The following is a 27,839-nucleotide window of genomic DNA, read 5'->3' as shown; positions in this document are numbered from 1 at the left end:
TTATATCAAATATATTGATTAATATAGTCATCAGAGTCATTTATTTATTTATTGATAAAATTTTCAAGGGGAAGGGGGGAAGGTTCAACATGTATTTGCTTATAGATAGAGTAGATAAGTGCATGTGCTATAGTGCATTTATTATTTTTAAAACCTGAAGATCCCTATAAGAAGCCCTAATTGGAAATCCTGAAAACCATCTAAAACACCATAAAACTCTTATCTGTGATCTCTGATTACTCTTTTTGAACCGCCGAACCGCCGAACCGCCAAAAAACAATTTTGTACCACGTCACGTGCAACTTCAGTCGTGTAAGAGAAACAAAATATTTGGAAATGCACAGAAAAAGAAAAAAGAAAAAAGAAAAAAGAAAAAAGAAAAAATTAGGGATGGGTGGGGAAAACAGAAGAAAAGAGAAAAGGACAAATTTCCTTTTTTTGCTTTTTTTTACTTTCCTTTTTTTCTTCCTTCAGTTATTTCCGCCACGGAATGGAATCCCGCTGATCCCGCTGATTAATTTCTGTTTCCGTTTCCATTTTCCTTTTATTTTCTTTGTTCGAGGAAAACAAAAGAAAACAAAAAAACTCCCCTTCCCCCACCCACTTCACACATAAAAACGGAATTTGGAATTGTTGATGGACAAAAGTGGAAACGTCTCATTTTTCTGAATGTCAGAAAAAAAAAAACTCTGGATTTTCTTTCTTTTTTTTTTTTTTCTTTTTCTTTTTCTTCCTTTCCATCATTTTATTTGAAAAATAATTCACAATATATTACAACTGACATTTTTTACCTGTGTACTTGATTTATTTACATAAGTTTGCACTATCCAGATAATCTAAGAATCAATTCCAGAAGTCTGTAATGACGTTATAAACCCCTATAGTCCCTCAAAAGCACTGTAATTAATATTCAAATATCGTTGTTGTTCTATTTGTTTCTAACGTATCGGTTAGCATTAAAAATTTCACATCATAAGGGGTATAATATCTACTGTTTTGCGAAAAAATTTATTTCCAAGCAAATAAATATACATTTAATCTAGCTTCATCTAATATATTTGGTGTTGTCTGACTGGACTTAATAATAAAAAGAAAAATATATTTAAATAAATATATATATAGATAAATTACATCAACAATTTAGAAATTGATTAATCTAATTCTTTTTCCTTTCTGCTGATTTTTTTGTATTTTTTTTCCCCCTTTTCCCCTTCACATAATCTAATATGCCTACATCTTCTATTGCTTCCAAAGATAAAGACCTTCATAAGAGTCCCTCTGTTTTAAAACTTCTAGGAAAAAGAATACTGAATGCAAATAAACATCCAGAACCGTCATACAACGTTATCGCAAGTGGTAACTCCATTGCCCCATCAAGGAAAAAGTCGTTTTCCTCCCACGCAATTAATAGTCCAAATAACAATACTTCAACTCAGTCCCATATCCCTCATGGAACCAGCCCCACATCAAATATCGGTGTCTCCAACCTCAATTCTAACTCCCCTATCTCTAACGTTAAAAGAGATGCAGAGAGTACTGCCCGTCACAGATCACCCTCCTTTGTGACTAGGCTAAGAAACGCCAATAAAGAAGTTAACCATGTCCATGTAGTACATTCTTCTGTGGCCTTGGCCGATTTGACTGCGCACAACATAAACCCATTCGTTATGACCCCGTTGCATGATGAAAAGGATACTAATACTACTACTAGCGACGAAAGACCATTAACCAATAGAGCAACTGTAGCAGAGATCCACAGAGCCAAATCAATTAGTACCAAAAAGAATCCTGGCGCTCCATATACACATCATTTAGCCACACCAGCAAGATCAAAAACTTTTGTCTCTCATTCAAATACCACTACTACTACTACTAATAATAGCAACAACAACAACAATGGTAAAATTATGACATGTACAAGTATACACAATTTGCCGTCTGAAAAAGTTATCTACAACCCATATGGTATCAACAGTAGACCAGGCACTGCCTTTGGAAATGAGGGGAAGGCGGATGATCTAAGTTTCTATTTACATGACGGTAATTCCAAGATTAGAATGTTACCATTACCCATCGAGGATCCAAACAGTTATTTACCTGACCACATGAAACAATTTAGTGTTCATTTAACTGATAACTTCGTCTTCGACGCAGACAATAGCCCTATTGGTTCAGGTGGGTCCAGCGAAGTTAGAAAGATCAGATCTTCATATAGACAGAAGGATGTCTATGCTTTGAAAAAACTAAATATGATCTACGACGAAACACCAGAAAAATTCTACAAGAGATGTTCTAAAGAGTTCATTATTGCTAAGACTTTGTCGAATAACATTCATATCATGCCAACTTTTCTTTTAGTAAAAGTTCCTACAACAACCTATACGACTAGAGGCTGGGGTTTTGTTATGGAACTGGGTGTCAAAGATCTTTTCGAATTAATAGAGAGAACTGGCTGGAAGGCTGTTCCTATCAATGAAAAATGGTGTTTATTCAAACAGGTCGCACAAGGTGTGAAATTCTGTCATGATAACGGTATTGCACATCGTGATTTAAAGCCAGAAAACGTGTTAATAACGAGAGATGGGGTCTGTAAATTGACAGATTTTGGTATCTCTGATTGGTATCATACAGACCCTCATGATTTCTCATCTCCAGTGAAACTATGTGAAGGTATGATTGGCTCGCCACCTTTTACTCCACCTGAAGTCATGTATTGGGATACCAAAAAACATTATCCAGAAAAATTCCAAAAACCTTATAACCCATTAGGTATGGATTGCTACGCATTGGGTATTATGCTTTTCACTTTGATTAACGGTACAATCCCTTTTATCGAATCATGTAACACAGATGCAAGATTTAGAGAATTTGAGGCTTCTTATGAAAATTATGTTTCACACCAGAACCCACATTTCAGAGACAAGAATTATTATAAACCTGGTCCAGGCAGTGAATTTTCATTATCGAGGCATTTCAAATCTACAAATGGTACACGTATTGCGTGGAGATTGTCTGACCCAAACCCAGAGACAAGGTACACTCTAGAAGACTTGTTCAATGATCCATGGTTCCAAGCTGTAGAGACTTGTGTTGATCCTGACGGTGCAAATTGTACATTAACAAAAGTCCCAGAGATCAGGAAAGCTACTTCTGCGGACGGTACAATTTTAACAAATGAAAATGACAGTATTATTACTAATAGTTCTACAGATGATATTGGTTCAACTCATACAATGAAAATTCAATCTCCTGTTGCACAACATACATCGAACCCATTTTTTAATATGAAACAGACAACTGATAACTCAAGCACTACTAGTCCTATATCCAATACAAACAGTTCACCACAACCCCCAACAATTAAACCAAGGTCAATGGTTGACATTGCCACATCTCCAATGAAACCCATCAAAAATGTGGTTAAAAAGAGCGACAGTGATTCAGCAAAGAAAAAAGGTGGTTCAAATTTGTCCAATGAAATACAAACATCTGCTAGTGCTCACCCATCTAGAAGTTCCACTACTACACCATGTAGTAAAGATATGTTGTATTCTGTGCCAGAAACAGAGTTGGAACATGATATTACTGAAACAACATTAATTAATGGTGGTAAGGGGGCTGTGCAGGATAATAATAGCAAAGTAAATAATCAAGAAGACTCAGTAATAGGAAACAGAAAGACAAATCTAGAGGCACAAAAAGTAGATAATATTATTACTGAAAATTTGAATGATTTAACTTTAAAGAGTCCAGGTAGTGGTAATAGTATTGGTAGTGAAGCAAGCAGTTTGGCCCAGACTCCTGTGAATAGTATTTCTTCCATGTCAGTAGCTAGAAATGGCACACCTCAAAAGAGAAGATCAGTTGTTCATCACCATTTAGATATACCTGGTAGTATTACCACGGGCACTTCAATGACTTTAAGATCTCTAATATCTGGTTGAAACAGCAAAAAAAATCTATATAATAAGTACGTATATATATATATATATACGTCTATATAGAGAAGAGTACAATGATACACAGATATATTAGTTCAATGTGTATTAGTAGACAATTTCTTTCTATATGGCTTTATTTAGATTTATTCTCTATACTCTCACCTGACTACGCTGTGAAGTCAAGTTTAGGGTAGGATTTTCTTCACATGTGTGCTGCAATATATTTATCAACTAATCAACTATATTTTTTGTATGTCACTTGACTTCCCTGCCTTCCCCCTAATATTATTCCCAAATATTACCGGTTATCTCTTCGATTGCCCCTAAACACATATCTTCATGAATAAGTTATAAGGCATCTGTTAGAATTAATAACTAATTCTATGTAGTGACGTAAAGACATAAAAAGAGTTTCCTTTAAAGAAAGAGGGATGAGGTGGAAACTTACATCCTTTCAAGAAAATAAAAAAAACCTCTTTTCAAACAGACAAATATGACGGAATTAAACTCAGGAATACGCGGAATAAAACACAAAAACATGTGCAATATCACCATTGACGAAGAGTAGGAGACATTTTATTTCCTTCCTTTTTTGTTGTTTTTATTTCACGGAAAACGTGATATCCACGTGTAAACATCGCAATAGGACCAAGAATCGAACAAATTGTTGGTAATTTCTTGTTTATATGTATATACGTGCCCATATATGCCTGACTAGTGTCTTCCAGATTCATCCAACTCAAAGATCCAATTCAATTAATTGCTAGTAGCCACAGTTTTCGTTCTCTTTTTTTATTTTTGTTACAGAACATATTCTATTGTCAAAAAAAAGAGAACCCAGCTTGAGTGATAGATAATACGTTAAAACACTTCTTCTGAAGCATATTTTAGTATTGAAGAAAAATAAAAATATAATTGGTTAAACTCTCGAGATAAGTTCCATCTCGAATAAACAGAATTATTTACTGATACAATATTACAATTAGTTTCCTTTTCACTTTTCACTTTTCCTTTTTAGATTTTTAATTATTATTTACAATTTTCAATCAAGATGAGTGACTCAGAAAAACATAATGGACACAAATATGATCCAGATATGGTAGACAATGAACCAAATCCAAAAAGACCAAAAATTGATAGCGATAGAGACATAGAGATTATCAATGTCAATGATGATAATGAACATGTCCCCATTGAAACCTCTTTATTAAGCCCCACCAATCATTCAAGTCTATCTACTACCAGTAATGACAATAGCAACAGTGATAGTAATAGTCATAGAATAAATGACCATGATAGGGAAACTCAATTATTAAACAATGTTGCTTCCAATATCATAGAAAATGTTGCTAATAGAAGCTCCCTTAATAATCACAATCACAATAGTGATAACAATAACAATAACAATGATGATGGTGAACATAGTTTGAAACATTCCAGTACAGAATCTGATCCAACAGGGTCTATGACGAAGACTACTCTAGATAATCCCAATAAAGGATCATCAGATAACAATAAAACTCAAATTGAGGAAGAAGAGAGAAGTAAAAGCGTTCATGTGAATACTCAACACCAACAACATATAGGGCAGGTACAGACCCCACATGACTATGCGGACCTAATTGATCGTCATACGATTAACAATACAGACGACTCTATACCTGTGGAGTTACAAGATCTAAGAGATACAGAGCATTTTCATAGCATAGGAGTAGAAGATCCAGACCTGAACGAGGAAGGCTTATTAAATAAAAAAGGTCGCAGGACCACTGCACTTGTGGGATCAGAAGCATGGAAACAACAAAGAAGGATTTCACATAAAGAAGTGGAAAGACGCCGTAGAGAAAACATTAATATGGCAATTAATGCATTGGGTGTGTTATTACCTGTAAAAGAGACTAGCAAAGCGGCGATCTTAAGTAGATCGGTTGAATATATACAAAAATTGAAAGAAACAGAAAATTCTAATATCGAGAAATGGACGTTGCAAAAACTACTAAGCGAACAAAATGCATCACAACTCACAGCTGCAAATGAAAAATTACAAGAAGATTTAGCCAATGCATATAAAGAAATTGGATTTTTGAAAAATTTATTAAAAAAACACAATATACCTTATGAAAGTGATGACGATACTAATGTTCAACAGTAAACCTACACACACACATATATATATATATATATGTATATGTATGTATGAGTTGACCACTTATTATTATTTTACTAAATATAGGAAAATATGTAAATGATGACACTTTAGGTATGATTCCGAATACTCAATATATGCACCTCTTCACATACAAATTTGTGTTATTTATTGTTATAACTAATGACTTTATTAATAAAATTGACTTTTTTGAGATCTGTTAAAGTAAATATTATAAGGGGAAATAGACTGGGCCAAAATTGAAAGTCTGTATGTACATCTATTTTGATTGACTCAAGTCCGATTTCAACGGTCAAGCAATTTAGCCCTTGGCCCGAATAATATAAGTCTCCTCAGAGACGAAATAGTAGGATGGTTGTAATCCTAACATTTCTGATAATTTTATTTATTTATTTAGTTATTTTTGTTTTGAAAAATCCCTTTCCCCGGAATGAACCCAAACAACAGTTATTTTAAGCGGTTAATAACTTAGTTGAATAATCACAAGAAAGACAGAATATTCAACTGATAATATAAAAAGTTAATATATTAGAGCGAAACGAAAAAAAAAGGAAAACTGGCTCTAAACAGGTTAAAGTCAAGTAAATTAATTTTAACAAAAATATAACTTATAACATATAACAAAACTACTCTCATTTTCACCCTCCTACATAAACCATATGCTATCTAGTATCCATCCTCTCTCATTACAAAGTAGTATGCATAGTAAAGATGTCTTTTATAAAGCTATCAAACCAAATAACAAGGAAAAGGAAGAGGAAGAATCACTTATTACGGCAGATAATTCCATAATTTCTGCATCCTTATATCTTTTCCCAAATAGGAAACAAATTCATAAAATTAGCAAAAATGCCAAGAGACCAAACACAATAGGAAAGAAAAACCTAAAGTTTCCAAATTTTTTTTAAAAAAAAGTGATAAGTACAATCCTCCCCTAAAAATTGTAACCTATATTATCCCCTCTTTTTTTTTTTTTTTTCTTTTTCTTTTTTTTTTGGTTTTTAGCCAAATGGGGAAATTAGAGTGAAATCCATCCTAATTTAATCTGTAACAGTTGTGAACATTTCAAACAATTTTCTATAAAATTGTAATAACACAGACCTTTGTAAAAATATCTTGTTACAGAAAAATATACATCACACAAACAAAAAAAGAAGTTAGAGGTTATTTAAAATTTTGCTGGAAGGAGGCCAATTTTTTTTTACAGGTAAAATCATGTATAATATTCACTATTCATGCACATGGAACAGTTGCCTCCTCCTTGTCCAATAAAACTACTTATATTTATATAGTGGAAATGCCTATTCTTATATCCCTCCTTCTCCACTTTTTTGCTTGTTTGATGTTCATTTTAGTCTTTTCTTTAAGACTATTTTCTTGTTACATACTCCTATATACACCCTTGAAATAATACTCAACCTTAATTGAATGCCTGAAATACAAATATACAAAACTATTTTACACTTTAAGTAAAATACTTTCTAGCTTGAAAACAGAAAAAGACAATTTGTTTTTTTGAACTTGTAGACATTTTTTAAAGGAGATTTGCACTTTTCAATCTTGAATTAGTAGATTTTGTGAATTAACAATAGGATAAACAGTTACACAAACTTTTCTTACATATCTATTGTTATCTAGTATTGTATGACAAAGAAAAGAATAAAAGCCTACTATTTTGAAATCTATTGTCAGGCACTGCCTAAATATATAAGTACTCTAGAAGAAACAATGATTGAGGGGTTTTTCTTATTTTTTTTGTTTTTCTACCTTGCCTTCTTTTTTAGTTTCTCGAAGGAAAAAAAAATTTATTAAAGGATTACACCAGATGAGATGAAACATTTGAAATTTATCAGAAGAATTAAATAAAAACGGAGTACAACATTCCCTCTACTTTTCCAACGTCATGTCTGGCTAGTAAGAACTTGCTTCTCTTTAGCTGTCGTAGATGTTATTAATAGTCTCGTAAGAAACACATTACTAATCCTTTTCTCTTTTTTTTTCCTTATCACTTTTTTTTTTATAAAGGGATCAACTAATCCAATAAGAATAAACACAAGTTTAAAACTTATCTTTAGTGTTACTTATTAGTGTCACCACCATAAACAATTAAAAAAGCTCTTTTCCACAGTTCTACACATCTTCACATCCACCCATCCATCCATAAATATTCAACAAAATATAATTATTTGCGTTTAATCCAATGGTCATATCACCACTTAGAATATTATTCCCCTCATATTTAAAGCGATTTAGAAAAGTTAGAATAAAATCTACCAGAGTAATAATATTAATTATTATTTTACTACAGATTGCTGTTTCAATATGGATATATAACTGCTATTTTGAAGATAGTTTAAACAACTTTTATTCTTCCAACCATGATACCAGCACTACTAGCACTACTACCACCACCACTACTAATAATAATAAAAATAATAATGGTAACACTGGGACAAGTCCAGATTCTACAATATATTCTTTTACTAAACCTATTTTCGATTTACTATCTTTACTCAAATCAACTCCGGCTGAAACAATCGAACATGCCTCCGCACTTTATAGGAAAATGTTTTTTGACACAAGTCCAAGTTGGATTGATGATTATTATTTTAAATCCAATCTTTTGACCGTATCTATGGGTTCAAATAAGACCAAGCAATTAAACTCAATCGAAGAATTAAGTTTCTACGATAGTGATCCAAGATTGATATGGTCTGTATACCTGTATCATATTTTAAAGAACGCAATAGACAGTAGACATCTCAAATCATCTGATGACTTTAAATTACCATTCTCATGGTATGACTGGTCTGATTACCATGATTATAACAAATTATTGTCAGTTAAGAATAAATTTCAAGGCAAGTTAAATTGTCAATTGGCAACAAAGACATATATAGATCATGATCTTTTAGTCGAGATAGAAGAAGAATTGAGTGATTTTTTATTTCTGATAGATAGATCAAAATATGAGGATAACTTTTGGTATCGAGGCATAACGTCGTTTCAATCAGGTATACAAAATTATAATATATCTGAATTCTGTATAGATTATGAAGAAAATGATCCATTATATAAGAGCCCTTTTAATTTGCCATTTAAAGTCAATAATATTTGGACAAAAATCAGGCCTGAAGTTTATCAAATTAGTGCGAGAAACTATCTACTGAGCACCTTCCGTAATCCCCTGTCAATGACTATCCTTAACTCCAATACATCTGCCTTCCAAGTATATATAGAGCAAGAACAACGTAACAATATGATTCAATCAGACCTTTTATCAAATTTTGTTGAAGACAATATAAAGAAGAAAGATGATTATAAATTTGACCATATTAAAATCTTTGAAGATTTTATTAATGATACTTCAATAAATAAACTTTTTGAACTCGAAATCCCTAATAAAAATAGTAGTCTATATCAAATCGATAGATTTGAATTGACTTTGGATGATTTTAAATTTGATGTCAAATCCAAAATTGAAGAATTAGAATCTATAAATAAGAAAGATGATAAAAAGTTGTCATTACATGAAAAAGATTACTTAAGTAATCTTAAAACTTCATACAGGACACATCCAGCTTTTGCTTCGAAATATTTACAAGAAGCAGATAATTTAATAGGCAGTAAATTGGGTGGGGGTGGCCATAGAGATAAAAGATTCTATAATGGTGCTGCAACTGACACTGGCATAAATAAGAAGGCACGAATGAATTCACTTATAAGAGTTTTCCAACGGTTTGTCCAAAGCAATGGGCTTGTCTCTTGGATATCACATGGCACTCTATATGCACATTTATACAACGGATTAGCATTTCCATGGGATAATGATTTTGATGTACAGATGCCAATCAAACATTTACATTTATTAGCACAGTATTTTAACCAAAGTTTGATCCTTGAAGACCCAAGAGAGGGTAATGGAAGATACTTTTTAGATGTCACACCTTCTATCTCTGTTCGAACTAATACTAATGGTAAGAATAATATTGACGCAAGATTTATTGATGTTGATTCTGGTGTTTATGTTGATATTACTGGATTAAGTGTCTCTTCTGCTTCATATGAGAAAGAAAAAATAGATATAATACCACCAAATAAATATAATGAAATTAAGGAACAAATCATGGGAATAAATAAAACCAAGTTAACTAATCCTGAATTAGGTGAAGAATTAGCTTCTAAAAATTTATTAGATCTTGAAAAATACATGTTTGATCATAAAGATGACTTTACTTACGAACAATTTGCAGATGTTCAAAAGATGATAAGAAAGGAGAGACAACAACAAATTAAACACACAAATTATGATAGGGGCCTTAATGATGCTCAAAAATACCATCTTCATGAAAAATTGAATATCGTTAATTGTAGAAATCATCATTTCAGTAGATTAGATATGATTTCTCCATTAAGATTGACATATTTCCATGGGGTGAGGGTGTATATTCCTAATAAAGCTATTGAATCATTACAAACTGAATACACTGTTCCCAAAAGATATGGATTTCAGAGTTTTGAAGGTAAAACTTATATTCCGAAGTTGAAACAATGGATCTTATTTCCAATATTAAGGAGAATAGCCAATATTAACGGTATATTCAAAAATATGCTACCTCTCAGATCAGAAGTCAGTGCACTATCCTTTTCTGATCTCAAATTTATTTTACTTAATATGGTTATTGGTGAATATTATGATTTATTGTCATATACTGTGACCACATTTGATGTTACTAATTATCGTGTTAAAGAATTAGAGATAATCTTTGATACGTGGATGTCTGTAAAGGATAAATCCAAGTTATTGTCAATTATGAGAGACAGAATTGGTGATAAAATGAGCTCTCCTATGAAGGATGCGTTGTTATTAGATTATGAGAGTAGGATATGGAGACAATTTGAGAAAAGATTGAGCCATATTGAATTACAAGACATTAAAAAATCTGTACTGTCTTCAATAGTTGACGAAATTTCTCAGAAATTTACTATTTTCAACTCAAACAAATGGTTTGGCAACAAACTATTGGAAAATGAAGACTCTACAAATAATGCATATAATATTGATAAGGCTGGACTTAACATATATAATGGCATTGAAAATCAAATCAACACGATATTTGAAAGCGATCCAAATTTTTAATATGCATTTTTTATATGTATTACTGATTATAGACTTTATACGAAAATGTTGATGATAAATTAGATAATAAAAATGAACTAAAGGACGACTAAATATATATTATTTATCTTTGATAATTAATGAACCAAGATAAAAAGCAATATTATTATAACACAACATATCTGCAATATATTCTAATAACTGAACATATGTGTATGTAAATATATAAATATATAAACATATACATATACATACATATATGTCTGTGAAAAATAGCATAGAGTTATATAATTTTTAGTATGCAAAAGCCAAGAAAAGATAACTGAAATCTTGTTCCAAAGGAACATTAATAAAATAAACATGTATTCACTTTTTCTTTTATTTTTTTATATACATCTTTCTGGAACAATTTTTATCCATTATTCAGATCGATATACTTATTTTTGTTGAGATAATGGAATTTGTGAAGGATTCGTTGCCATATTAGGGAAAAATCTTTGCAAATTATTAACATTATTATTTGGCTGATTGACGTTAACATTATGATCAGTAGTAATCTGGCTATTGGTATCAGTATTATTACTGTCTTTAACATTAGAATCATTCATATGTATATGTGGAGGGAACTGTGGCATATTTGGCATGAATTGAGGATGTTGTTGTGTATTCGGAGGCAAATGTTGCATATTTGGAATGAATCCACTAGGTGGTGGCATCATAGGATAAAACCTTTGTTGTGGGTTATTGCTGATATTTTTATTATTATCTTTGCCATTGTCATCTATATCATTCTTATTTTTATTTTTGTTAATAAGACCAGATGGAAATTGCATGATACCTGGAGGTGGAGGTGGAGGATGCATACCTTGCATCATTGGATGTCCCATCATGTTTGGTGGCAGCATACGGAAATTTTGTGGTGGCATACCGGGTGGAGGAGGCAACATACCGGGTGGAGGGGTAATACCCATTCCATTTTTCATATTATTTTGATTACAATGACTTGGGACACCGTTATTATTTGTTGGCACTATAGTTGATGGATTATCAACTGTTGAAGTTAAATTATTTGATATATCACCTTCATTATTTTCAAGTTTATTATTATTATTAGTGTTATTCTTCAATGATTTATTTTTATTCAATAAACCTTGGAAAAACGTATTGTTTGCTGGTCCTTGCATCGTTGGCAAAGGAATTTGTTGGTATTGATGAGATTGCTGCTGTTGTTGGATTTGATTTAAACCTTGTGTTTGTGTTTGTGGTGGATATGGCAATCCAATTGATGTATTTTGCTGGTGTCCAATAGAAATATGATTTTGTACAGGTAAATTGAAGTTTCCTTGTGGGATACCTTGAGTGTTACTTTGATTATTACTATTACTATTACTATTACTATTACTATTACTATTACTATTATTATCGTGCAAAGTTGTTGTTTCACTAACTGGGGTGTTTGATCTAGAAGTTTCTTTGAAGAAATTCATTAATCTTGAAGTACCACTTTTAGTCTTGTTACTGGTAGTAGCAGTAGTAGTATCTATTTGATTATTATTATTGTTACTTTTATTAGTATCACTATCCACGTCCTTTGCAGGTATAGTGTTGCTATTGAAGAAAGAAGAAAACTTAGAAGAAGAGCTTCTAGAGACATTAACGATATTCGAGGACTGATCAATACCGATTCCATACCCTTGATTTAAAGTGGACTCCAATGTAACTGAAGTTATATTAGAAGAAAACGTTATTTCTGTACTCAATTTATTTTCGCTATTTTTGATACTATTACTATTGCTATTTGCATCAGATTCAGCGTTCGATAGTCTTAAGAAATCTGAGATTCTACTTGAAGATCTATTCAAGATAGGTCTTTCTATACTGGATACATCATTTTTAACAGTAGTGGATGAGATATTAGTGTCATTATTGATATTATTAGTAGTGTTCGTATCCTGAAGATTGGAATTGATGTCATTTTTATTTTTATTTTTATTCTTACCTTTATTCTGTTCAATTTCTTTCATTTTTGCTTTCCAAAGTTCAAAATCTTGTATTGAATTTCCACTTGGCACAAAATTATCGTCAAATTCAAGGATATCATCGTTTAATAATAATTTATCACCTAAATCTGAACTATTAGTGTTAACATTAGCATTAGTTGTACCAATACTACTATTTTTTGAAGCCATACTAAGCTTATTCTGTTGTTTATGGAGCTTATTCTTCGATCTGCTGTTCCTTCTCTCATGTCTTAAGAAATCACTATTGTTATTACCCAATCTACCATTAGGGTTACTGTTAGGGTTTGAATTATTATTAGGGTTTGATACAGATTTACTATTGTTATTGCTATTGTTATTGTTATTGTTGTATGCATGAGCGTGAATATGATGGTGGTGATAGTTAGCGTCTGAGTTAGGATTAAACCTTTGATGTAATCTCCAGAACTTTCTTGATGGCAATTCATCAAGTTTACTGCGAATTAATTGAGTGGGGACGTTTGATTTGAATTCCAATAATTCGTTTATGGAATATATGATCTTTGAGTCATTATTTGAGGTGGGTTTATAGTCTAAGATAGATGTCTGAAGGGGTCTATTAAGTTTGTTGTTAGAATTTGCTAGTTTATCTAAAAAGGAATTAATTGGATTGATAATTGCAAGCTTGCTGTCAAAATGATTATTATTTTTATTAGTATGAGCGGAATTCTTTGAATTTTTGGTAACAAAGGGTCTCTGAGGCACAGGAAAGGTGGTACCCTCTGCTGTAGTGGCAGATAATATTGAAGGATCTTGAAGTTCCATTGAAATGGTGAAAATAGAGTGACTCTAATATATATTTTTTGCTTGTTGTTACTGGTGAATATGTCTAATGTTCAAGTATATTAATATGTATAACTGTAGTGTTGCAACGGAGGGTGAAAGAGGGAAAAAAAAAAAGAAACAACAACAAAACTGCATAGACTAACAGAATCTTAATGACTTGAACCCAACTTAAATATAAAATACAAGTTCATCCAATAGACACTGCTTAGAAGTAGGAAATGATATTCATTCATAAATCCCACTGCACATACACACCCTTCTGTGTTCCTGTTCTTCTTTTTCTTCTTCTTCCCTCATTTCCCTCCTACTTTGATTTCTCAACACAAACGAATTTTGGTTTCTGTACACAGAAAAAAAAAAAGAAACGAAAATGAAAAAAAAAAAATTTTTTTTCTTCCGCATTTCCTATTTGTAAACATCCGTGCACCATAGTCACCAACTGTTCGTTTGAAGTGATGTTGTCTTTTTTCCATTTTAGGAAGTACTCTCTGGTATTTTTCCCTTTTTCGAAAATTTTTGGTTTTCCCTACTAAGAAAACACAAAAGCAGCCAATTTGTGTCATGCACTCAATTTGTGACATGCGTCAGTGTCACACACCCCAATGAAACAAACCGAAGTAAAGAAAAAAAAAGAAAGAAAAGAGATACACAAGCACATATATTACATATGATTAGATTGAATGCCATTGCATGTGGGCATGCTTAAACCAGATTGTTCAAGTACTTCCAACTTATGTGTCCCAAGTGCAATAGCTGAAAATATTGTTTTCTTCTTTCTTTTTCTTTTTCTTTTTGGGTTTCTGTTGATTGTAGGATCTACCAAAAAAAGAAAAAACAACAAAACGAACAGAAAGATTCTACTTGATGTATTAATGTCGGTAAATGATAATTAAAATTATTACAAAAGCAAATTTTTGTCTCTGAGTAAGTAATTATTCAATCTCTAATCATAAACTTAGATATAGACTGGATACGTTTACTCCCCCTTTCCTTTTACACATAAAAGTTAGGTCATTGCTTTATTTGTAGAGTTAAATTCCGATACAAATTAGGTTTTTAGTTAGGGTTTGGTAGCTTTTTCATTCTTTGTTGCACTTATGGAGGTATGGATGTTTGGCATCTTTTTTTTTGTTTTTTTTTTTTTTTTTTTTTTTTTCTTGTGAATATAAACCGATTTGATGTGTGGTCGTGGTGGTGATTATATGATGAATTCAATAAATTTTACTATAAAATAATGCTTGCCAACTAGAAAGAGAGAGAAAGAGTCAAAGGGAGAGAGCAGGTAGAAAGAGCAGGAAGATACTAAACTTCAATCATATTCACATATTTGATATTTGGGAGTAAATCGATTGTTTTTTATTTTATTTTTTTTTTTCTTTTTTCTAATTTTTTTCATTTTCAATGACACTAGTATTGCCTTTAGTTTCGACTGGTAATGTTCCACAATTGACTGTAGATTTAATATTACATTCCTTTGATGATGATTTCCATTTTGTAGAAGATTTGGATTCTAAATACTTACATCCTTTTGTTGGTCCCTTAGATCATACTTTCGATTCTAATAATGACACAAGTAACAATAATTCTCCATCTCTTTATAGTTCATCCCTTACGGATATAAAAAACCAAAGGCCAAAATTATACTCTTCTGCCTTAGAATTGTTTTCTAATAAAGACAGGTCAGTTTATATTCTTCAACAAAGAACTCCAATTATACAAGGCTATATAAATAACTTTATCATTGAGGTGTTGAGCCCCTTGATTAATAGACTGAAGATTAGAAAATTGTCTATACTAGATTCTTACGGTGTATTCGATACAAATATTGTTACTAGTTTTCGAATGAATAATAGTAACAACAACGATACTAATAATAACCATTACCTCACGAGTGCTATTTCTAATACCATATCTACTAACACCGCTACCAACATATCTATTGGCACTTGCAATGTCAATTCAATAAATGATATAACATCAAACTTCCAACAATCGTTAAATCTAAAATTCGATTCCAATTCAAACTTACATTATACATCCCAATTCTTCAAATTCAATTTAAGTGATCCAATCCAAGAAATCTCCACAAACCAAACAATCTTTAAGATCGTTTACCACCTATTAAATAACCTCAATTCCTCCTTGAGTGAAATTAAATACTTCACTATGCTCGTTCATGAAGGTGATAACTCAATGGATGCCAAGTATTTTGTTAGAAGTTGCTTACCAATGATAATAAATGAGAAATATTCAGTGTCTAGAGATTCTCAATTCAAAATACCCATTTCGTGGATGGGTGTTTATGGTATGACAGATATTCCATCTACTATAGAGGAAGGTATATATATCTAAATAGCATATTACACAAAGTATATGTCTGCTATGTAGTTATCCTTTACAGGCAAAAATAAAAATACAAAACAAACGAAATTATTAAAAAAGCAAATCTGTTATGTAAGTTTACATATGTATCCTTTTTTTGATATTAGAACTTATTTTTTTTTCACGAAAATATGTGAATAGTAGAACATTGGGGACTCAACATGAAAAAAAAAATTTCTGTATATGTCATTATCACCAACATAAAATAATTTATTATCTTGATTTTTTGGAAACTTACTTATAACATGTGTAAAAACATAAAATTATACTCCTATCTTTTTTCCTCTCTTTCAAGCCTTGTTTTGGGTAAATAACCATATTCAATAATTTATTAAAATATGTATACTTTAGACATGCGCATTTTGACTTTTCAGTCACTTCACCATACAAACAGAGTAGAGAATTACTTGTGACATTTAGCAATTCATCTTAGTTAAATTTATATGTTTGTGACATATTCCTATTATTAAAATGCCAAGCTATGATATACATCTCAATATGTCTATGTCCTCAGCATAACATTTTTAAATTAGGTATTAGAAAAAGATATAATAGTTATTTTGATAAGAAGTGTTTTATTTTAATTTCAAACAAAAACTTTATGATCCACTCATATATAAAAAAATATGAAGAAAAATCTTCCATTCCCAACAAAACATCATTAACAAAAAGATTAAAAAGAAGGAAAGTAAAAAAAAAAAAAGAAAAATGATGCAAATAAAATAGAAGCAGATTTTAGTTAAGAATGTAGGCAGGTCCCTTATATAATATAATAAAATATTAATAGCAATCATACCTAAGCATTTGAAGATTACATAGTTATTGATTTTGATCAATCAACCAATTATATAATTTCCGTTATTTATATTATATATCTATTAAATTCTGCTTAAGAAATAGTGATAAAATATAAATGTTACTATTGCTAATTAACCCTAGCACACACACTTTAAACAATTAGAAGTCTTCTGAATAAGTTTCTCAATAAATTGACAGTAACATTAATCAAATAATCTTTCAAAAACACTCATAATTTAGGTCTAGACTTTTGCTTACTTCTAATCCAACGTAACAGCCTTTAACGTTATTTACAGACAATATTTTTCAAGATTTCTGTTGAAAATTAGCACCTTTAGATATTAGATAAATAGTATACATTCTTAATGTTATATTAATATATTTAGTGTACAAATCTATGATTAAGTTCTTCGCTTTTTTTTTTATTTATACATAACAAACAGGGATGATTATACAAGTTTAACAAGGGAAGAAACATGATATGAAAAAAAAAATGTTGGCTTTATATATTTTCATATCTGGCATATTTTGTCCACGTGCGACACCAAATTGTTGATAAAGTTTGTTTACATCCACTGATAAGCAAACAATACATTCTCCACATTTTATTATCAATTAATGTTTACTAAAATATAATTAGTCTATTTATTTATTCTAGAACGTTCGATTTCAGCAATTTCCAACTAAAAGTCTTCAAAAAAATATCTAAATTTAAGAATAATATCAATTTTATGCCAATTTCTAATTATTTTTTTATAGTAAAAGTTTTCTTTTAAAAAAAAAAAATACTAAAAAGATAAAATAAAATCATTGATATGACTATGTATATTATTAATAGTGTTTTTTTCAATCTTTATATGAATGAAACAAGGTACTTCATATTAATGTTTTAAAAGCTTTCAATATTTCACAATGACCAATCATCCATACTACATTTTCCTTTAAAACGTTAAATTTTAATAACACAATAATTACAACTATTACTATGAAAATTGGAGTTTCAACATTCAGAGTTGGTTTATTCTATTTTTTTTTCTTTTACTATTAATGTTCAATGAACTTTTTTTTTTATATCACATAAATTTTTATTCTTTACATTTTTATTCTTTTAAATTTAGTAGATAGTTTTTTTGTAATTGAATAAAACGATAAAACAGCACATAAAATCCTTATATTCGGTAAGATAAAAATTTAGGAAAAAATTTAATCTGATTATACAATAAATAGCAATAGAATATTAATATACTCAAATACTTTTTTCTAAAAATGATTTTTCCATAACAACAAAAAAATCGGTAACATTATAAAAATAATTTAAAAAATGACAATTCAAAGAATTATATTTAAAAACCTTTTTATTTAATTAATTTTATCAATTAAATTAAATCAAAAAAATCCAACATTATAATAATATCTATATCAATGTTTACAACTATTATTCCTCTCCGACTGAGTTTTTTATCGCCTGCTTGGCCAAGTGGTAAGGCATCGCACTCGTAATGCGGGGATCGTGGGTTCAAATCCCACAGGAGGCAAGGTTTTTTTACTAAATTGTAATAACTCTGAAATTATGTGTTTCTGATAACAGTTAATCTTGTTGAAATCTCAATAATATTTCACTTGAATAGATATAAGGTATAGACTCGTTCTATATCTCTAGATGTAATATTCCTATATATCTGTATATCTATATCCCTAATCTAAGATAACCTAATAGTATACACTTATATACTATATATCTAAATTTATGTAATCCTTGGTTCCTTCTTCTTTTCTTCTTATTCGTTGCTTGGTTGTTGTTCTTCTTGGTTGCACTCTTGTACTTATGTTGGTTACTCCTGTTTTTATGTATGTTTGTGAAATTTTGCAAAACGGAAAGTGTAGAAAAATATCGTCGACCCTCATTTTTTTAAACAAAACCCTAAACAGTAATATCAAGAATATTACATAAATTTTGATGTTTGACAATTTTGACGCACAATGATTAGTAAGCGCACACCATTATGAGAGGGATTATATGGATAGAAATAAGTAGAAGTCCAATCGCTTCAACAATTCTCGAGAGCATAAGGGCCTGTTTTCATTTTTATTTCCCTTTTAACTCCTCTATAAGATTAGTTGTGCTATCGTTGTGCCATCTTTTACAATCCAAAAATACAAGGAAATGAGTCGATCTGAACTATTTGATGATGTATGGGGATCTACTTCTGAAGAAGATAATATTATTCATAAAGATATTGACAAGTTAAGAGATCAACATAATAAAAGAGGTTATTTGGATGGAATTGTAAGTTCTAAAGAAATTAACCTTCAAGAGGGTTTTGATGCTGGGTTTCCACAGGGTGCAAAATTAGGTAAGGAAGTAGGTCTTATAATTGGTAGATTACAATGCTTAAACTACTTATATGGCAAGGATAATCGTGATTTAGCTGAATCTTTCAAAGATGCCCAACAAGAATTAAAAATTAACCATGTTTTGAATAAGAATGCATTTGATGAGAATTACGATTTGTTAAACAATTTCCATGAATTGGTAGGGAAATGGAACGCAATAACCAAGAAATACTGTGACCAATATAATGTGAATTGTTTATAGACTCAAATATGAAATATATAAATATGTACAATAAAATAAAACAAAATAAATATTGATTAAGAAAAATTTACCAGAATGGACACCAACCTACATAATGCTGGCATAAATTTTCGATAGACATAGCTTGCTTGATCAACTTATCTACTTGTTCAGGTATATCAAGGTTTTCATATCTTACAATATCATTACCTGTTAATTTATCTGTTATCCTTTTCAAAACTAATAGTGCCCTTGCATTTCTTAACTCTAATTCTTGTTCCTCCTCCATTCTATGCGCATCAGCAACAGTTATGACACCTTTTCTCAGTAATTCATTCGGATTGACCATTGGTAATGTAATTCCAGTTTCTTCCATAATTTTACCAGTCGGGAAATCAAACCCCCAGTGGATTAAAGGATCGAATGCAAAAGCTTCTAAGATCGCCATTAACGACTCCTTATTGTTTCTTAATACTCTCATAACATTTTCACAAGTGATTCTAAAATTACCTTCTATCCCACTAACTTCTAATGCATTAATTAACATTCTTGTCAATCTAAAGGGCACCTTTTCAGGAAACTTCTCTCTCAAGATAGCAGCTTCAAAACAATCACCAAAATCGATATGGATAACTTTTCCTGTAACACGATCCAACATTAAATTACTTGGGTGACGATCCCCTAACCCTAATATGTAACCAACCATAGACATCACTGCTAGTGACCTTGAATATACAGTTCTTCTATCCAGCCATGTTTCTGAAGAACGACTCTTCAACCATAGAACCTGAGCCAGATCTTGTCCCTTCGTATTATCCATTGCATATTGAAATACTTCAATCTTTTGCAATAAAGTTAAATTATCATAATCTGGAGCCATTTGTAACATCACCCAATGTTCAATGTTCAATGGAACTTTGTTAGAATCTCTATGATCTCTAATCAAGACATGGAAAGTATCACTGTTTGGAACCCATCCAAGTAAACCAGATTTTGGAGATAATGGAATAGCAGGATATTTCTGAATATCTAAATGTCTCTTAAAACATTCAGAATCATGTTCTAGTAATGTATTTACTAAACCAAACAACTGCATCACCAAGCTGTCTTGTCTAATATCTTCATGGCCCTTTAACACATATTGATAATCTTTACCATCACTACCACGAATTGTAAACTTTCTTGGCCTTTGTTTTGATGATATGACTGAAAATACTGGATCAAAATATGATATTCTTATAATTGGTTTACCAACAGAATAAGAACCTGGTACAGCCATCTCTAAATCTCTTGCCTCCAATAATTTTGGGGAAACATGGCGAAGATCTAATGTTTGCAATTGAGGTAGTTGTCTACTTATTCTCCTAAAAACATTATAATAAATATCCCATGCTTGGTTCAAATTACTGGTGTCTTTGGTTCTTTGAAAATTTAATACCCATTCATAGGCATCTGTTAAATCACGTCCAAAAGAATTTTGAAATGATAGCTCTCTCATTGTCTCTGGTGTCTTTTTTAATAATGCATGAAGCGGTTCTAATGTAGCAAACATCTTATCTGTGTTGTGTTCCCCAAAAAATTGTCTACTAGCATCTTCTAAACCCTCATACCACAATTCATGCCACAGTACAGCAACACGTATCAATTCATTACTAACAAGCTCTGCTTGCTCAACAAGTTTTGTACTATGCATTTTCATCTTTTCAATAATAGAAAATGCTGCTTTTTGCCTAGAAACAGATTCTGATTTTATTGCAACAATCAAAGGATTTACCATTACTTGTGGATGGGCCTTCCCCAAATCAGATAATAAAGCTAATAAAGACCTGCTCACAGACTCATCCGGCTGGTGGATCCGAGATATCAACTGTGGTAATACCTCTAACCAAGTATCAATCTTAATTAAGTTGAACCCGGTATAGATAGCTTGACAAGCTTCAGGTGTTCCCCCAAATGTAAACCACAATGTCAGCAATCTTAAAGTATCTTGTAATGCACTAGTCTTTGATAATGCAATAGAATGAAAAAACCCTTTTATAGCAGGTATGACATGTCTTTGGATAACTTCCATAGAATATTCTTTCCCATCTATCTTTAAAATACTACTACCTTCATTAACTCTTTCTTCAACATCTTCTATAATTTTTGGTTGTTCATCAGTGTTTACAGTATTTACTCTTCTACCCGATGAAATTGCAGATATAACTTCAAAATTAACAAGGGCCCAATTGTGCCAAGCTTTATACCAATTACTATCAAAATGAGTAGCTAATAAATAGGAACCTAAAATGGCGTCAGGACTTTCATCTCTCCAGTTAGGTTGCAATGCAATTCTCCATTCACCCTGTTTTAAAAAACACCTTGCCAATAATTTAGTATATTCTTCGATATTATTAGCCGATAGTGAATGGTTTTGACTCACATTTTGGGCTATCATATTGCTTGGATCCAAACCTAGATCATGAACCATACGAGATGTAAATCCAATCAAGTATTTTAAAGCTTCTTGCTTTGAACCAGCAGCCCATAAATATTTTAACTGAGAGTACACAACTGGTGGTGGTGCTTTTGCAGGTAACGATGGTGATATGTCTGATGTATCCTCTAATAACCTACTCAAGGCAGCTTCAGCAAGATTTAATTTACCTGACTTTCGACAAAGATTAGCAAATTTGATCCAAATATGCATATCCTGCTTAGGTGTGATGACCAATGATCTAACTTTTAAAGCCCTTTGCCATACATCAACACTTTTTTGACAACCAAGTAATCTTTTATTCCACGTATTATGGTAAATAAGACGTTTCTCCGAGTGCGACGGTAATTTTTTATATGCTATTACTTCCTCTAATTCTGTGATAAGTTGTGTTCTAACTATAACATTATATGCTCTGTTGTAACTTTCATTTACTAAAGCTGATATTTCTGTAACCAATAAATCTCTTGCATTGTATATATGTTCGTTTGCAAAGTCATATTCTCCATTATGTATACAAAGAATAGCACTGAAAAATTCCTTATCTGGGGTTTTGTCCTTCATAACACTAATATATTGTTCTAACTTATCCCACTGGGCCAAACTCCAAGCTCCGTTTGCTGCTAACGGTGCCATCTTTTTTTGTAAGCTTGCTGATGCAGAATCCCATCTTTCTGAAGAAAATTTGGCTAAACTATCCCAATCACTTAGCGCATATAATGACCTCATATGCCCAAGTACTACAGAAGGTGAAGTATCACCTTCCTTGATACGTTTTGAATATGCATCCATTGCATCTTCCCATCTTTGTAATTTTTCATACCATGTTTCTTGCAATTGTAAATTATAGTGTTGTTGGGCAAATTTAAGAATACCAACAGCAGCATCGTTTTGGTAAATTTGGTTATTAATACTGATTAATGATTCAACCGTTGTATTGTCGATTGGTTCTTGTAAAAATTTGGCTTCTTTAAAATGAAGTGCTTTGGCATAAGCATGACATTTTTCTGCATATTCTCCTAACGTTTGAGATGGTATTGGTAATGGTTTATCATCATGTTCCATGAATTCAACTAAGTTTAATAACATCTGATGTATTTCAGGTGGATTCTGTGGTGATGATAATGCCAAACATAAAGATTGAACAAAATCTTCTTGGTATTGAGTGTATAATTCTGGCCATATACTAGCAAACGATGCATTAAAAAGCTCTTTTGCTAATGGTAAATATACACTAGCCAAAGACGAACATACTCTAAGAGCATGAGAGGGCGATTCCTTTAACAACTGGATCGACAACCGTTTTAACCATTCTTGCCAGTCCTCCTTTGTTCTTTGCTGAGAACAATTCCACATGGATTTCAAAAGAGATTGATCTACAGTAAGTTTTTCTGGCTGTTGGTTCTTTGTTTGTTCTTCTGTTTTATCTTCTTCCAACTCTAACCCTAGTATATGGGCAGATGGAAGGATCTCATTGCTTAATAACTTGTTAACTAATTGGTCATAAACAGTATGTTGAATATTTTTGTTAATAAGTAATTTGTTGATAGAAGGGATAAACACAATAAAATCACTTTTTAGTTGTAGTAAAAGTAAGCACAATAAATTCATGGTTAAACGCACAACTTCTGGATCTGTGGAATATAGCAATCTACAACATGTGTGAATGATTCGAGCAGACATGGTATTTATATTGTTAATTTTGGTTAGTTTCCCTAAAGTTACAATAGACGATTTTTTAATCAGACCATGAGATACCTCTGCTATTCTGATAATAGAAGGAATAATTAAATACAAATATTCATTTAAGTTATCCCCTAATAAAACAATGCAAGTCAATATGGAATCGGTTACAGTTTTATCCTTTGATGTATCTTTATTTATACTATTCATGAAATAGGTTAAAACTGGAGGAACAAATCTCTTAAATTCATTTTTTAAAGAGGAAGCCAATGATGTAATTACAGATACTACGGTTAGTTGAAGTTTATTATCTGAAAAATGTGATTCAATACAGTCAAAAATTTTATCTGCATAAGGGCGTATATGTAGTTTTACAATGGTTATTAGAACACCTAATTGTTGCAAATAATACTCTACTAGAGAGTCTGGACACACATCCATTAGATTAATAATTGCAGGGATAATTTGTCCTAAAAACGATACACATTTTAATTTTAGAATTTGGAATAAATTTACAATGGCTTGTATAACTGTTGGATGATGAACGCTCAAAGAATTATCTTTTAAAATTTTTAATAAAGTATTAACAACAATGGTTGAATAATATTCTTCGACTGAAGGTGAAATATTTTGTATCAGCAATGATATATCAATTGGAATTGAATTTTGTTCTAAAGTCGTAGCATCATCTGGCATCTCTTCAATCTCACGATATTTGTATGGGTCTAAAGCACCTAAAGTACCTAAAAGACTCACAGTTTCTTGTTTTATGTGCTGAGGAGAATCTGATTTCAGAATGTTAATCAAAATGCTAAGCAATTCAGTGTGATCTAAAAGAGGATTTATCACATAACCAGATGCAGAGGATAACTGACGAAGAGTACGTAATGCAGCGCTTCTTTTATACGTATTCGACTGATCTTTAAAGGCTTTTATAATAGGAGGCATTAATTTATCCAAATAATTGTTCATATCCTCTCCACCTACGACAGAAAGTTCACCGATAACTCTCAGCGCACTTGAAATCACTGAAGAAGACGAGTCATGTAATTTTTCTAATAATATATCTAAAATTGGTTCAATGTAGGGTTTCGTTATCTCCCTAGTAGAACTTATTAGAGTACATAACATTGTAAGGCATTCTTCATTTTGGTTAGGTAATTTTAAATATTTTAATTCTGTTAATAATTCTAAGAGAGTTTTTCTTAAAACTGGGACAATATATGCAGGATTAACAGTAGTAAGTCTACCGATAACTTTTAATGCAGTTACTCGAATAATGAACACTTCATCTTCTAAAAGCATAAATAATAACTTCGAATTTTCTGGTTGAGACAAATGTGGATCAAAAGTATGGTTTAAATTTTCCAATATTTTTAAACGAACCTCAGGATTTATGTCAGTAATTGCAACGGTCAATAACTTAGATAACACTTCAGATACTATATTTAAAGAGTTCAATGAGGTATGCCTTCCAATATTATCTTTAATAAGTAAATGACAGGATGTGACAGCTGCCAATTTTCTTATCTGTGTATTTTCATGTTCTATGTAGCTGATTGTTGTTTCTCTGACAAAATCTGTCATTTGGTATTTGTAATCTAATGTTAATAACATCCTTAACGCCTGTATAATCATTTTTTTATCATTTTCGTCATTATTTGTAATATTTTTTTGACGAAATTCATTTTCATTCCTCCATTCTCTTGCTCTTTGCATAGTAAATGGCTGTCTTTCTCCTGGGGAACCTAGCAATGTAAATGAACTACCAGATAAAGTTAACGATATTAGACTCAATAATTTATCACTAATTGCAGTTTCTAAATCAGGTATTTTACTTGTTATAATTTGTAATGTGAATTGCATATAGTCGGTTAGAGGACATTTAAGCATTGATGCAAGCAAACAATTCTGTAGAAAAAGCATCATTTCTGACTGAGTTCCCTCTACTAATCTGGCAATACAGTAAAAAATTTCCTTTTCAAATAATATTCTACTTTTATATTTCATGTTTAAATCATGATTTAAAATTTCTATAATAGATGGTAAATATGGATCTATTTCTTTTCTTAAATGAAATGCAATATCACCTACAGATCTTATTAAAATTGGATGGTCAATCTTATCGATATAGGAAGTAGATTTATTAATCATTTGTAATTTATTTAGATACATCATCATTATTTGATTAAGATAGTTTTTAGTAAACCGATCTGAATTAAAAGAAGATAATAATGTAAATAACTGATAACTCTCAAGTCTAATATAATCTATTTTATTATCCTTAAAGTTCCATGAAAGTGAAAAGATCTCATCAAAAGTTTTATCTAAAATCTCGTGTTCGTTTAGCGATATTAAAACTTTATACACCAAAAGACAGGAATGTATTATATCTATGTTATTGGAATTAATTTCATTTGAACACGCTCCAAGAAAGGATGCTACCTGCTGATTGAAAAGTGTCTTATCTCTCCTTTGTATGATCAAAAGACATTGTTTTAGAGTGATTGCAGAATCTATCCTTAAATCTTTGTTTGGGTCCTTCAAAGTTTTCCATATATTGTCCAATATGAGATTAATATGTGGGAAAATTGAATATGGAGAATTTGCTGCAATTGTAGATAAAATTAAAATAGCAGTATGTTTTCTGTTATCATGTTTGGAGATAGGTTTCTTCTCAGAAGATGAAATCAACCAGTCTAGACCAAGCTTAATTTCATCCTCCACATAATCTGATATTAGTGGACCATCAGATTTAGAGAGACTACCAAGAGTCTGAGTAACCAACTTAACGACTTCAATATTAGGAGATGAAAGGAGTCCCCAGAGTGCTTCCACTAGCTTATGGATATAGTTCGGTATATCTTCACTCTTTGAATAGAATCTTATTAAACATTGTATGGCAATAATACCGCCAATTTTTGCATTTATAATTTTTTTACTATTATTTTTACTATGGCTGGTGTCTCGGACCAACTGAATAACTTTTGTGTTAATATATTTTTGATAATAATGTAGCTCTTCGATATTAGATTCTCTGGCCAACAGACCTAGGAAACTCTCCAGATACTTGACCAAATGCCGTTGTCCTTCAAATCCCTTAATTTTAATAGCCTCAATAATGTTGTCTAAAGTGATTAAAACAGAGGATTTATCGCCCATAATCAGCGACGGCTGAGACATTAAATCAAATTCCATCTGGGCTATAATATTGCTATCGTCGTTGTCATCAAACATGTTAATTGAGTGGCCATATTCACTATATTGATGGTAATGACCATTATTCTTGGTTCTGTTATTCGTATACTCGTAATTCAACAGTTTAGAAGCATTTTGTCTAAATAAATCATCTATTGACTCAGTCAAATCTGTGGACAATTCTCTGGAATAAAACCCAGTGGACAAGATATTGCTGGATGTCTGTGAGCTATGCAGATTATTGAAAGGTGTTGATCTACCACTAAAAGTTAACATGTAAATAGATATTCAATTCTTGCAATATAATGTATTCTCTCTCTGTCCCTCTTTTTCTCTACTTATTTATCTATCTGACAAACCTCAGAACACACATATATGCATATGGCTGCTTGTTTGACTGTCAGTTTAATTATTTTCCTTATCAGATGGCTGATCTACTACAGTAGAAGACTGGCTTTTCTTCTCTCTTCCTCTTCTTTCACTACTCTCTCTTTCTTATCAAGATTGGATTCTTTTTGCTTTTTGAATGTGTGTTCCCGGAAGACTCCGGTGGTTACCCTCTTCGAGCCGCAATTGGTAAGTTGAAAAATTTCGTTTGAAGGAAATGAGGGAGAAGCTCTTTTGAAATAAACTTGCGAGAAGTTGGATCGATAGTGCGACAGGATGCTTTTGGAG

At 31.3% G+C, this 27,839-nt stretch overlaps 7 protein-coding genes and 1 non-coding gene across 8 annotated transcripts; 6 read left to right on the top strand and 2 right to left on the bottom strand.

Annotated features, from left to right (window-relative positions):
* Positions 1-1,226: 1,226 nt before the first annotated feature.
* PTK2 (protein kinase PTK2) lies at positions 1,227-3,944 on the top strand (the record flags this gene model as incomplete). Its single annotated transcript, XM_064859543.1, has 1 exon — positions 1,227-3,944. The coding sequence occupies one exon, from the start codon at positions 1,227-1,229 to the stop codon at positions 3,942-3,944; it is 2,718 nt and encodes a 905-aa protein (XP_064713499.1).
* A 1,048-nt stretch (positions 3,945-4,992) lies between these two features.
* On the top strand, positions 4,993-6,093 carry CBF1 (Cbf1p; the record flags this gene model as incomplete). Its single annotated transcript, XM_064859542.1, has 1 exon — positions 4,993-6,093. The coding sequence occupies one exon, from the start codon at positions 4,993-4,995 to the stop codon at positions 6,091-6,093; it is 1,101 nt and encodes a 366-aa protein (XP_064713498.1).
* Positions 6,094-8,308: 2,215 nt separating this feature from the next.
* Positions 8,309-11,248, top strand: MNN14 (Mnn14p; the record flags this gene model as incomplete). The annotated part of the gene is made up of 1 exon (XM_064859541.1): positions 8,309-11,248. One exon carries the CDS (start codon positions 8,309-8,311, stop codon positions 11,246-11,248), a length of 2,940 nt encoding a protein of 979 aa, XP_064713497.1.
* Positions 11,249-11,664: 416 nt separating this feature from the next.
* Positions 11,665-14,031, bottom strand: EAP1 (Eap1p; the record flags this gene model as incomplete). The annotated part of the gene is made up of 1 exon (XM_064859540.1): positions 11,665-14,031. The coding sequence occupies one exon, from the start codon at positions 14,029-14,031 to the stop codon at positions 11,665-11,667; it is 2,367 nt and encodes a 788-aa protein (XP_064713496.1).
* A 1,422-nt stretch (positions 14,032-15,453) lies between these two features.
* Positions 15,454-16,404, top strand: ADD66 (Add66p; the record flags this gene model as incomplete). Its single annotated transcript, XM_064859539.1, has 1 exon — positions 15,454-16,404. The coding sequence occupies one exon, from the start codon at positions 15,454-15,456 to the stop codon at positions 16,402-16,404; it is 951 nt and encodes a 316-aa protein (XP_064713495.1).
* A 2,291-nt stretch (positions 16,405-18,695) lies between these two features.
* PWA37_002993 lies at positions 18,696-18,767 on the top strand. Its single transcript has one exon. It is a non-coding gene; the product is annotated as a tRNA-Thr (tRNA).
* A 629-nt stretch (positions 18,768-19,396) lies between these two features.
* YAE1 (Yae1p) lies at positions 19,397-19,828 on the top strand (the record flags this gene model as incomplete). The annotated part of the gene is made up of 1 exon (XM_064859538.1): positions 19,397-19,828. The coding sequence occupies one exon, from the start codon at positions 19,397-19,399 to the stop codon at positions 19,826-19,828; it is 432 nt and encodes a 143-aa protein (XP_064713494.1).
* A 67-nt stretch (positions 19,829-19,895) lies between these two features.
* TOR1 (phosphatidylinositol kinase-related protein kinase TOR1) lies at positions 19,896-27,440 on the bottom strand (the record flags this gene model as incomplete). Its single annotated transcript, XM_064859537.1, has 1 exon — positions 19,896-27,440. One exon carries the CDS (start codon positions 27,438-27,440, stop codon positions 19,896-19,898), a length of 7,545 nt encoding a protein of 2,514 aa, XP_064713493.1.
* Between the last annotated feature and the right edge of the window lie 399 nt (positions 27,441-27,839).

This window comes from Arxiozyma heterogenica (assembly GCF_036370985.1).
Source record: "Arxiozyma heterogenica strain weizmannii chromosome Unknown scaffold_26, whole genome shotgun sequence".
Classification (NCBI taxonomy): domain Eukaryota; kingdom Fungi; phylum Ascomycota; class Saccharomycetes; order Saccharomycetales; family Saccharomycetaceae; genus Arxiozyma; species Arxiozyma heterogenica.
Note: the sequence above shows the minus strand (reverse complement) of the source record. Positions and strands in the feature narration are given on the sequence as shown.